Here is a 13,216-nt window from a genome sequence, read left to right as displayed (position 1 = left end):
TCTTTGGTCTAACCCAAACACTGTTCTCAAACATCTTAATTGTAAAAAGTGTGAACGAAAACAACAGTTGAAAGTGTTCATGCTAACATCAACGGCCTTTGGCATTTAGTTTGGTCTTTTTTAAGAAACACCTGATTACTTATTGTACTTTTTTTTCAGTATGAAATAAACACATATCAAACTCTTTAAAAGCTTTATTCATTATTAAAGTAAATATGATGTAAATACATAAAGTTACACCAACCTTTTGGGTTTTAACTAGGAATAATATGTTTTGTCTTATTCAAAAAGTGTATGTTATTATGACAACATCTTAGTTTCCAAATAATAGAAAGCAGAACGCTTCCTGGAAAGAACTATGCAGTGAGGTATTCACTATAGTGAAAATGGGAACAGTGTTCTTATTTATTTATATTGAGTTTCTTTATTCAACAAACAAAGAACAAATACATTCACTCACAATTCTATTAGCATCTAAAGATGAATGCACTTCTCACAAACAGCTCAATGTGATCACGTGCAATACAATAAGTAACGTACTTCAAAATCAACAATCTTTAGAACAAAAAAAAGCTTATATAAATAACAGGAATATACACATAGTTAATAAACACACGTTTCTTGACTAGGCTACATAAAGTTATGCCATAAGAAGGATAATGTAGCTCATGTGGTCAATTCTAGGCACATATTTGGTTAAGCTGGATGTATTTACAAAGTGTCTGGACTGCAGCTTTCCTTATAGCCCGGCAGGAATCACTCAGCCTCTGAAGGCTTGATATTAAGGCCAAGCATGTTGGAGAGGCTCAATGACAATTTGTCATTTTCATCGGATGTGGACATTTCTGGGGCCACGAGGCCCAGTGCAGACTCTGGCTTTTCTACTTTGAAGGTACCTCCTCTCAGCAAAGAGGAATCTGCTTCTGATGAGGCACTGACATCCAGACTTGGGGCAGCTAGCTTCAGATCAATATCCGCCTTCCCTTCGTTCGGTGAGATGCTAGCTGATGGTGTTTTATTTTTTGCCATTTTTAGTCTCTCCATGATGTCGACCTTTTCTCCTGCTTTTGACGTTGCATTTACCATTGGCAAGCGGATCCCTTTGCTGACTACATAATCCTTTGCCTCAGCATCTAGTTTTGATAAGTTGAAGGTATCACCAATTCCTCCAATAGCATCAATGCTGTTCCGGGGCAGTCTATGGGTTTTGAATACAGGCATCTCCATCTCTGCATTAGGCACGTCAGTCTCAGAGTCAGTTCCGGTTCCCTCTTCATCGGTACTTGAACCAGACTTTAATCCCCATTTAAAGGGCCATCTAAGCTTACTCTTTGGAGACCCTTTCACTTCAGCCCCTGCTTCAGCTGTGGTATCCAGTTCAGGTGTGCTGAAGCCTGACTTCACTTCAGGAACAGAGACATTTCCATTAGGTGAACTGATGCCTCCTTCTACAGTGGGAGCTTTGACCTTCACATCAGGTGACACGTCAAGATCTGCATTGGTGTGGTCTTTTATTTTAGGCCCTGAAAAGTTAAAATTCTGGAACAATTTGGACAACTTGGACTGTTCAAGATTGGCATCTACATTTGGAGCTTCGGGTCCTTTGATATCCACCACAGGAGTGTCAATGTTGACTGTTGGTGCCTCGATTCCAGCCTCCACTGAAGGTTGAATACTTGGAACTCTTACCTCAGGACTTGGAAGACCAACATTTGGCAAGTTATAATGAGGCATGTTAAATTCACCCACATGGGAATCAAAACCTATACATGGTGTTTTTAACTGTGCATCAGGTACTTTGAGGTCTGCTTTGGGCAGGTTGAGGTCCACATTTGGCAATCCTGTGTCTATGTTTGGTGCTGAGAGGTTTCCATCAATGTTTTGTGAGGGCAGGCTGATATGTGGTGCATTCAGGTTCAGGTCAGGTACATAAAGGTCTGCCTTTGGTAGATCCATGCTTGGTCCCTTTAGATCAGCTTTGAGCAAGTTAAGATTCACCTGGGAAGCTTTAATATCTGGGGTAGAAAGGTCTGGTAAACTGATGGTGGTCTGTGGGCCTGAAAGGTCAATATCTGTCTTAAGTGAAGAACCCACATCTAGATCTGGAGTACTGAGGTCTCCTTCGACAGTGGGTGCAGATAAATTCAGGTTAGGTACGTTGGCATCAAGATTAAGATCAGGTTCTTTTACCCTCAGCCCTGATGAACCAAACTTCGGTAAATCTATTTTGGGGAACCTGATTTTTCCAGCTATGGCATCGAGCTCTGGAGCTTGACGGTCTACAGCCGGACCTTTCAGATCGGTTTTTGGCAAATTAAGGTCAAAATCTGGTGAGTCTATCCCAGCCTCCATTTTTGGGGTTGAAAAGTCTGGTGCAACCAAATCCACCTTAGGTGTCTGGAGGTCAACGTCTGGTACCTTCATATCAGCATCAATTCCACCATTCCAACCCTTCAGTGTGCCCACTTTGGGTTTCTTGAAGTTAAACCATTTCCCTTTTCCAGAAGGACCTTCAACATCTGGACCATCAATGTCTAACTTGGAGCCCTCCAGGTCAGCATTTGGTAAAGTTAGATTAACATCTGTGGCATTTATTTCACCATCAAATGTTGTAGACGTGAGATTCAAATCAGGGGCTGAAATATCAGCATCTAGACCATTAACCTTAGGACCTGCGAGGGACCACTTTGGATTTTTAAGAGAAGGACATTTCCCCTTCCAAGATTGACCCTCAATGCCTACATTTGGTGCATTAACATCAACACCAGCGTTGGGTAAATTCAGATCAACATCAGCCCCATCAAGGGATGCCTGAGGAGAAAGACTCAGGTCAGGTGCTTTAACATTACCATCAACGTCAACATCTGGGCCTTTCACCTTTGGCCCATGAAGCAGGAACTTGGGCCTTTTGAGTGTTGGGAATTTGAATTTGCCATGAGGGGCCTCAAGGTCAGCACCTGGTGCTGTAACATCAACATCAGCTCTGGGCAAATTCAGATCAACATCTGGTGTGGAAATATCCCCATCAATTTTTGGAACAGAGAGATCAACATCTGGGGTGCTTAGATCTGCATTCAGGTCCATATCAGCTTTGGGGCCATTAAGTTTTTGTTTCTTCCATTTCAAATGAGGCCATTTGATATGATGGTCTTTAGCATCCATGTCAAGATTGGGGGCCTGGAAATCTACATTGGGGCCATTAATGTCAGCTCCTGGAAGATTCAGCTCAGCATCTGGCGCATTAAGGTCACCATCAATGGTTGGCGTGGACACATTGAATTGGGGTGTGTTTAGGTCTGCGTCAATGTCTGCTTTTGGTGCTTTGAGTTTGGGTAGCTTCCATTTCTGGTGAGGCCATTGGGCTTTACTGGAATTCAGATTTAGATCAAGGTTTCCAACGTCAGCCTTTGGCAACTTGATGTCAACATCTGGGCCATTTATTCCACCCTCCACTTTTGGAAGGGAGGCATCAATATTTGGTGTGTTCAGGTTTGCATCTAAGTCCAGGTCAGCCTTTGGGTCATTAAGTCTAGGTTTCTTCCATTTCAAATGTGGCCACTTGGGTTGAACAGGCTGGGCATCAATGTCAAGATTTGGGCTTGGGATGTTTAGATCTGCATCGATCTTTGGCATGTTGAGGCTTACATCAGGTGTGGACAGGTCAGCATTTAAGTCAGCATCTGGTCCTTTAACCTTGGGACCTTTCCATTTAAGATGGGGCCACTTGATTTTGCCTGAGGGTGCCTCAAAATCAGCATTTGGGGTTTCTAAGTTTACATCAGGGCCATTGAGATTCACTTGCGGCCCATTCAGATCCAAACCTGGACTATTAAGATCTAATCTTGGGGCTGATAGATTGAGGTCTGGTGTCGCTACATTTCCAGAAGGAAGATCTACATCACCAGAAACATCCATTTTTGCTTCAGGCGTGTTGAGGTTAGGCAGATTAAAGTGTGGCATCGTGAATTTTGGTGCCTTGTACTTCTGGTTGCCTGTCTTGAGTTCCGGTTTCTCAATGTCCAGCGAGGCATTGGGGGTGTTGAGCTTTGGAGTTGAGACACTGATATCAGGTGCTTTGAGGGTGCCATCAAGATCTCCATTTACATCAGGTCCAGACAGTCCAAAGGAGGGCATTGGGAACTTGGCACCACCATCAGCTGAAGGCGCATTTAGACCTAAACTGGGAAGACCGCCATTGAGAGTAGGACCATCTATTTCCCCCCCCAACCCCTTTGAAGCATTGAGCTTTCCCCTCAGGTCATTAATGGAAAAGGTTGCTGCATCCAGTGACCGATCTTCCTTTCGGTTTAGCATCTGTTGGTGATGGAGTGAAAAACAAACAAGGTTGACATCAATTAAAGCAGCTCATGTGTCAGTTATCAGTTATATTAAGCTTAATACTGTTTTTATTAACACTCGGCTAATAAAGAAAAACCCTGTCGCTAGCTGCTGCTGTTATGAATGATACAAATGTGCATTTCAAGCAGCTGTTTTGGGTTGTAGTTCCCAGTGTGAACAACTCTCATCAGTGGAGAATGACTTTGACCTAACACAATGTCCCATCTAGAGGAGAGTGCTTGTTTTCCATCAGGGTGTGACCTTTGAAGGTCCTTGTGAGGTGTACCTTTGAAGGGTTATCCAGATCTAATCCCAAGGAGCCAAGGCTGAGCTGCTTCTTCGTCAGAACCATCATGTTGTCATCATACGGCTCCAGGGCCTGCAGGAATCGCAGCACTTCATCTTTGTTGAGGTGGTCCAGGTGTATCGTGGCTGCTGCAATCTCATCCCCTGGAACCCGTAGAAACAACTCATCAATACCATCGAGTGTCACTATTGTCCTCCAATCTTTTGTTTTGCAGATATTGGTGTCGTTTCCAAAACTGCAGAAAGAGAATATCTACTTGTGTTCCTCTTACCTGCTCGGAGGCCACTCTTTGCAGCTGTGTCCTCTGTGATTCCTGTAATGACAACTCCTTGCTCAGAGTTGTCTAGGACGAGGCTTTGGGAGAATGTTCTACTTTTGCTGTCCTCACTCTGTTCAAAGGTTGTTTACAGTAAACAAAATGAGACAGGTTCGCACTATTTTCACACATCGGCACTATTTAGTACATCAAAAAAGTCATTTTGTCATGAAGACATTTGCTATCACATATCACAATATTAAGCAGGTTTATATTGTCATTTGACAAACTTACCATAATTTCTTAGTTGTATTTTATACACATATCATCGAATGTATACCAAAGTACAAGAAGCCATGGAAACTCCAAACCCAACCAAAGTTACCTGTAAAATAGAAAAAAAACACAATTGTAGGTATTATTTGGTGACTAACTTAATATATACATAACTTCACTCAGTAATGTTACCGCTACGTACTTTATGAGAGATAGGGAGAAGAAATGCAGGATTCAAACAAATGACCATTCCATCTGCGAAACCAAAAAGTCCTTTACATGGTTTTCATGCTATATGTAAACTATCTAATATGCAATTCATTAACCAATTGGAAAGGGATATGCTAGTGAATGTTTGCAATTGATGGTTTAAAGTATTGGGTTTTTTTCAGTTTAAACTGATTTAGGTTTGTAGTATTTATTCTTAAAAAACAGGTACTTTAAATGTGTCGACATGCAGATTAGGTTCAAACTCATTTTGAGTTTTTAACCAATGTACCTATTCAGTTTGCTTTGATTAATGGCTTGTTTTCATGTCCTATGTTACCCACAATACACCTGTAACATTGAAAGTCACATAGCACTAGAGTTCCATCAGCTGGCTGTCGCTCTCACTATGCCTATGCTCAGAGTTCTTCACCTGTTTTAGCTTGTAGCTGACTGACAGGAGCAACAACACCACACCATATCACCTCACACTTCAGGAATCCCAGGCGGTTTGTTTGGGGAACGGAAGCATCTAAACCAGTTGGTTTGGATGCTTACATCACATCGCTCAGCTCACACACACAGCCCTCCCTTCAACCACACCCCAACATCTTCACATTAATTAAGACGGATTAGGTTTTACATGTAATGTTGCAATATTACTAACCCTAATCCTAAACTCCAAACCGCTCAATAACACTATTACTAGTAACCCTTCGACACAGATCAGTGTCGATGCAACACTAATGTACCGACCACCGGACAAACAACCCAGCCCTACCGATGTTCTTATACTTAGAAGCATCAACAGCCTTGCTTTGTGCGATGAGAGAACGCATTCAAAAGCATCTGCAGCTTGATGTCAGCTACACCTCATGCATCTTTTCAGGATATACAATCATGCCACTCGTGTTATCTTATAACCACTTTTTAGAATCACCTTGGTTTCAGAGAAATAACACAAATAAATACAGACTAACAACATGAATGTTCAGTTCCTTTAGGCTCAGGGCAGACTTTCCAAAGCAGAACTATGCAATTAAAGAACAGAGAGTATGGTCACTAGGTGTATCCACTAAAAGTCAACGTTAACATTAATTCCCACTCCACGGACTCGCAGCCGGGTGCGAGTCCCACTGGCAGCAGCACCCTGACTATTCTCCATCTACACTTTTAGCATTACGTTTGAATCCTCACCTAATGCAACACTTCTCCGAGACCTTGAATGTGCAACTGGGGCCATTTTTCATCAACTTTTTTTCTTCAAACAACATTCAAAAGGAAATTGTTGAAATGATTACAAGACATTATGTAATCACAATTTATAAAGTGTTTTTTAAACCCAGTATGTATCCTCGCACCAAACCTCAGTTCAAGTCATAAAGTCAAGTCTAAACTCTTCTCCCTCGATCAGCATCACATGCACTGAAATGAATATTCATACTGTCCAAGCTTTCTGTGCTGTATTTACAAAAGCCAATCACTACTTACGGGTTAAGTCTATCAGTTGTCAAGATACACGGATCATTTAGTATAACATGAAGTAAGAGAGAGTTCGATGGACTCACCGCGTGCTGCTGGCCCAGAAAGCGATGTGTCCTGCTCCGTGTGGCACGGCTGCTCTGTCAGGCAGGATGGGATGGATCTGTTAAATCAGTTTAAGCGAGCCAGCAGAACAGGTTAGGCTGCATCAGTACCGCCTCTGTGAGTGCCCCCTTTTCCCCTTACAACACACACACACACACACACACACTCCCACACACACACACACACACACACACACACACACACACACACACACACACACACACACACACACACACACACACACACACACACACACACACACACACACGCACACACACACGCCTCAAATTCAAAGTATGCCACAGAGAGCGTCTCGCAGGCCTTTTGGCAGCCGAAACTTGACGAGAGCTCAAGAGAGAAACATACCACTCCTTCTAACAGGACTAACCAGGTTTACTAAGAGAAACACATAGCAGCCCTGACACACACACTTACACTTCACTCACACACTTCATCCGACTTTTATGTTTAAAACATATGAATAACATTTGTTGGCACTTTGGCTGTTATAATGGCGCGTATACATTCTGTGGGCTTTGAGGTTATTGTGATGTTTCTGCTGACAAGCTTTTGTGTCCATCGAGAGAAAAAGACATATATTGAGGACATGATTCGTGCACACAAATTTGATCTCATAAGCAAAGATTATAATTCTTCTCAGTCCTAATTTAACTTACTCCACCCCACATGTTGATTCATTCTTGGAATGAGCTGAATAGTGGAATGATATTGGCCCCTGATTAAGGCATTTTAAGCTTTTAGGATGAGTTATCAAGACATGTTGACAACTCTGCTTTGCAAGGGTTATTGTTCATAAAAGGCAAATAAGGAGGAACTTGGGAGGCCGTGAAAAGGTGGAGGTATTCAGAGTGTGTGGAGCGATGCTGGCTCTGTTAATGCACTCCTGTACACAAAGGAACCAAAACATGGGAAAGATTTGGTTTATTTAAGGCCATTGAATTGTGCCTCCATTTATGTATGAATTGCCCTCTAAGGCTCTGAAGTAGTTTTACGGATCTTAGCAGTGTTTTTTAAGATAATTGCCAATGACAAAGAGCTATTGATTGTTTGCGGGTATACACTTGATTTTTAGGGAATGTAAACAATTCGTTTTTATTGATTCGATACTGCGTTTTGATTCATCTCAGTGCATTATGTAAAGTCGCAGAGATTCCTGTCTGCTTTTATTGCTCGTGTTGTCGCGGTGCAGACTTTGCAAATCAATCAACACTTGTTACTGCACTAGTTTTTAACAACAGTAACAGCAGACATGTTTCATAGTCCTACCCCCTGATCTACATACCACATAGTAACATGAATGTGAATCAGCAGCTCACAGGACTGCTCCAATAACACGTGCACACATCGAATACACCACAGCTCATCGTGAAAAGCAGCAATTTAAATCAAATGCTTCAGAAATTATTTATTGTGGCTGAAAATAATACAAAGCTTTTTAAATACAAAATGTAGGATAGTTTTTTAAATACAGATTGAACCACCAAATTATGGACGGTTCATAGTTACGATTAGTTCAGCGTCAAACCTATAACGGCAGTACTGCTTAATAATAATAATTCACTAACATGGGGGATACTGCATAACGAGCAACCTACTTTTACTTAATATCATTTGCGTTTATTCTTCTGTTAATAATGTTTAGTCTTTCTGCAAAGTGCTTAGGATATAATGACCATATAAGGTCATACCTATTGTTTTACAGAGCTCCGCCCCCACCAACACAACAGTAAATGATCCCTACATTCTTCAAAAATTTATGTTTTTACTTTGGGACTTCAATTAAACTTGCCTGATTATAATTTATTTGGCATCAGTCTCATACATTTGACGTGCTCTTGTTGCCAGTAAGTCATCAGATTTGTATTTCTATGGTCTTGTATACATTCCATTTTTCAACACTTTTTCAGTTTCAATACCTGGCCTTCTATGTGATGGCAGTGGTAGAAATACACCCTCTCTGATGTTAATGAAGCTACATTCACGGCAGGGTTTCCGTTAGCCGGTAATTACCGGTTTTTAGCTGGTAAAATTTATAAAAAACCGGTAAATTCAAAACCTGACTGTCAAAATGTCTGGTAATAATTAGGGAGGCTCCGATCGATCGGCCGCCGGTCATTATCGGCCGATATTCACTCTTAATAGTTTGATCGGTGCTCTCTATAAAGGCCGATCAGGAGAGCTGGGTCTGATCCATATGGACATAAACGCGAGTGAAGTGTAACCGGAGCGAGAGAGAGATCAGATCAGCTGCTGAGTCTGACTGAGACACGCAGCTCTGCAGGATCACCTGAAGCCCCGCCCTCTGTTTAGCGAGCTGCAGGAGAAACTGACGTGCTGTCAGGAGAGAGAGAGAGAGAGAGGGAGAGAGAGGGAGGGAGAGAGAGAGAGAGAGGGAGAGGGGGAGGGAGAGGATCCGTTTCTCCCGTGTTATTATTCAAAGTTGATGTAAACTTCTGAATAATGTACGTTATCTACTACAAGTAGTTTGTTTGAATGTAATAATTATGTTGTTTGTTGTTTGTGGAATCATTTATTGAAAAATGAATCTGAATTTTTCGATCTGTTACGATTATAAACTGAAGCAATATAAAAATGAGCCCGTGAACTGAGTTTTAAACTGAAGCATATCTGCTCATAGTCCGGTAATTACCTGCTAACGGAAACTCTGCTACACAACTATAATTATTATTGAAATATGACCGGTAAGTTTCAAATTAGTCCGGTAAAATAAATTCTGCCCGGACATTTGACCGGCGAGAAAAAATCCTAGCGGAAACCCTGATTCACGGGTGTGTTGGTTAAACCCTGCGCTAAATTCGTTGTGCTTTTGTTGTGTGGCAAACCAGTTATTTTGATACAATATTGCTTTAATATCGTCTTCAGTGTGGAGCATACCGAGCTCTGAGTCACAACCCAACCCATCCAACCAATCGATACAATGTGATGACTGTGTCCAGGGCAGGAGAAGGGCGGGGTCAGTGTGAGACAAAAGCCTCATGATGAGCCACAGAAACTACACTTCAGGGTTTAGGAGGAGAGAGTTACCACGGGAGAGGCTTTTCAGGAACTTGGTGTGCTCAAGACTCTCACATGCTAACTGATGTCTGAGGTCTGAAATAAGATCCATCCTCCACCTTGAGGTCACAGAACACTGATGAGACAGACAGGAAGTCCCTTCCTCGTGGATACACCTTCCATTCTAAGCACATCTACAGCTTTTGAGCTACACAAAAGGAAGTCGTGTTAATGTCAGTTTATCAGCTATAAACAAATTGTCTGAGAGCTTTCAGTTAAAGAGGCATATTCTGCTCCTTTCCAGGTTCATATCAGTACTCAGTGTCTCTACTGGGACATGTCTCTGTGCTGCAGCACCTCTTTTCACCCTCTGTCTGAAACCAGAGCCCAGTCTGCTCTGATTGGTTAGCTGGCCGGCTCTGTTGTGATTGGTCAACTGCTTAGAGATGTCCCGCCCCTTAGCCTATAACGTATGTAAGGGATATAGGCAGCGAGGCGGTCAGCATTGGAAAAAGAACAATCGACAGGGCGATCAAACTGAACCAACTAACAACTTGACTCCAAATATGAATTGAAATGATTGTATTGACTTGAAAATGATCGCATGTCTTCCGCTAAGAAGCACCCAAAATCATATTAGGGGCAATTTAAAGCAACCAAACTCAAAAGGAAACTGTTGCCTAACTGCAGGTTGTTCCAAAACAAGTTATTAACATCAAATTATACATGTCTTAAAAATGTATGGGACTCAGGAAAGACCAACAAGCATTAGCAAATGAAGAATATGTGTGAGTCTGTGTAAGTAAGAATGCATGAAGTGTGTGTCTGCAGCAGTGACACGACCAGCTGGCTGGATGCTGTGTAAAACCCACCAAAGGACCAGATATCCCCCACTCTCCCACATACACAGCAATGTGGAAAGCCTTCAGAACAAATGACTGTTGAGGGCAAGGCCCCCACCAGGCTGCAGCTGTTTGGGTGTGTCCATTGGAGAATCCTATTTGCATGTGTATGCCCACATGGACTCTGACAGGTGAATGAATTTGAACAATGTGTGGGTTCAGTTTCTGTCCTCCCAGCCCCCCAGGCAGATTGCCAGATGGAGGAATGCATCGCTGCAGAGAACACAGCTCAGAGAAGCTTCCTTGTTTAAAGGACTGTGAGATATTGACCTTATTTCATCATATCACATTTGTGTAGTGTTTCTAAAAGTAGTCAGATCCTTTAACTAAGTAAAAGTGCAAATACTATGGTCTTCAAATACTCCATTTCAAGTAAAAGTCCTGATTTCTAAATGTTACTCAAGTAAGAGTAGAAAAGTATTAGCATCAAAATGTATTTAAAGTACAAAAAGTAAAAGTACTTGTTCTGCACAATGGCCCATTTCTACATAATATAAAGCGCAGAAGTATTATCAGCTAAATGTACTTTAAGCATTAAAAGTAAAATGACTCGTTATGCAGAAGTGATCTTTCACAGTATTATATTATTATGGTTATTAAATTATCCTGTTTTTAAAGCATTTTAGTAATGTATTTTGTCAATGTGGACCAAATGTACATACTATAAATACTGTGTAGATTAGTACTAGAGTACTGCATTATACCAAATCGGCACATCATGTGTTATTAAGTGTTAAAAAAATAAAGGTAGTGGATAAAAAAGTACGACATCTGCCTTTGGAGTATTAAGTTAGGAAGTATAAAAATACTTCAAATTGCAATAAATGGAAATACCCAAGTAAAGTACTTTGTTACTTTCCATCACTGCGCAGTATCCTGCGTAACAGCTCGGAGCCGTCGCTTGGCCCCTCCTCGCACGGGAGACAGCGGCTGACGGATGCCTCGGCCACCTCCTCCAACTCATCGAGCAGGAGGGTGGGATTGACGTAAATGACCCTGCCCTGGCGAGTCTGTCATCGGTCTGTGAGTCCATCTACGCACAGGACGGCGTCCTGCTCTATCGGGACCGCGTCGTGGTCCCCCCATCCCTCCGTGGGAGAGTCCTTCAGCATCTCCATGCCGCCCACCAGGGAACCTCAGCGATGGGGCAGCATGCCCCATGCAGTTTACTGGCCCGGGATGTCCGGGGACATTCAGGCCACCAGGGACGGATGTGCAGACTGCTCCGTCACAGGCGGCTACACCCCCCCTGCCGTCCTCACCCCCGTCCACGCCATTCGAGGCAGTGTTTGCTGACTTCTTCGACTATGGGGGCCGCCACTACCTAGTTGTCGGGGACCGTCTCTCGGGCTGGGTAGAGGTCCTGAGCTCTACGGCGGGTACTGCCCTGGCGGCTCAGCTGGCCTGGTCCAACACCTCCGTTCGTTCTTCGCCACCTTCGGCGTACCGGAGGAGCTCTCGAGCGACGGTGGTCCGGAATTCAAGGCGAGCCACACTGAGGACTTCCTCCGCTTATGGCACGTCAAACACCGTGTGTCGTCCGTTAGCTTCCCGCAGTCGAATGGGAGGGCAGAAGTTGCGGTTAAGACCGCTAAGCGCCTCCTGATGTCCAACACCAGCCCGTCGGGCGGCCTTGATCAGGACCGCTTCCTGCGTGCTATGCTGCAGCTGCGAAACACGCCTGACCCCGACTGCAACCTCTCGCCAGCGCAGGTCATCTTCGGCCGCCCCCTTCGTGGCTCGCTCTCCTTCGTGGCTCGCTCTCCTTCGTGGCTCGCTCTCCTTCGCGGCTCGCTCTCCTTCGTGAACCGCCTCGAGAAGTTCTCGAACCCGCACATCCGTCTGCTATGGCGCGAGGCATGGGCGGCGAAGGAGGACGCCCTTCGGACCCGTATGTCCCATACCACCGAGTCCCTGGGGACTCACTCAAGACCGCTCCGCCCATTGGCACTCGGCGAAAGGGTATTCCTCCAGAACCAGCAAGGCCCGAGCCCCCACAAATGGGACAGGTCAGGGATCGTGGTGGAGTCGCCGGGCCACGACCAGTATCGGATCAGGGTTGACGGTTCAGGACGTTTGACACTGCGCAACCGGCGCTTCCTCCGTGCCTATACGCCGGCCACACCCTGCGCCCGTGAGCAGCCGGCTGCGCCCTTGCCGCCGCCCGCTGCTCTGGACCATCAGCCCCCACCTATCCACCCGGGCTGGGCGACGCCCCAGGGGATCGCTCAGCAGCCGGCTGTTGGACCCCGCGACTCGGCTATGGGCGCTTCCCCACCGGCACCTGCCGGTGAGGCGTCCTCTGAC

The 13,216-nt window shown here is 44.1% G+C and overlaps 1 protein-coding gene across 1 annotated transcript; it reads right to left on the bottom strand.

Annotated features, from left to right (window-relative positions):
• Positions 1-462: 462 nt before the first annotated feature.
• On the bottom strand, positions 463-12,027 carry LOC117459947 (neuroblast differentiation-associated protein AHNAK). The gene is made up of 5 exons (XM_034101117.2): positions 11,947-12,027; positions 6,953-7,006; positions 4,917-5,034; positions 4,625-4,788; positions 463-4,314 (listed from the first exon to the last, which is right to left on the bottom strand). The coding sequence occupies exons 1-5, from the start codon at positions 12,025-12,027 to the stop codon at positions 757-759; spliced, it is 3,975 nt and encodes a 1,324-aa protein (XP_033957008.1). The 3' UTR covers positions 463-756.
• Positions 12,028-13,216: the final 1,189 nt, after the last annotated feature.

Source organism: Pseudochaenichthys georgianus, chromosome 15 (genome assembly GCF_902827115.2).
Source record: "Pseudochaenichthys georgianus chromosome 15, fPseGeo1.2, whole genome shotgun sequence".
Taxonomy (NCBI): domain Eukaryota; kingdom Metazoa; phylum Chordata; class Actinopteri; order Perciformes; family Channichthyidae; genus Pseudochaenichthys; species Pseudochaenichthys georgianus.
Note: the sequence above shows the minus strand (reverse complement) of the source record. Positions and strands in the feature narration are given on the sequence as shown.

Bases quoted from the DNA above. Each gene is read 5' to 3' on its own strand.
- LOC117459947 (XM_034101117.2), bottom strand. From the start codon at position 12,027: ATGGAGATGCTGAAGGACTCTCCCACGGAGGGATGGGGGGACCACGAC. The intron at 7,007-11,946 runs GTAGATGGACTC...CCTGCCTGACAG, and splicing joins AGCAGGACGCCGTCCTGTGC to AGCAGCCGTGCCACACGGAG. The intron at 5,035-6,952 runs GTGAGTCCATCG...ACCTTTGAACAG, and splicing joins TTCTGGGCCAGCAGCACGCG to AGTGAGGACAGCAAAAGTAG.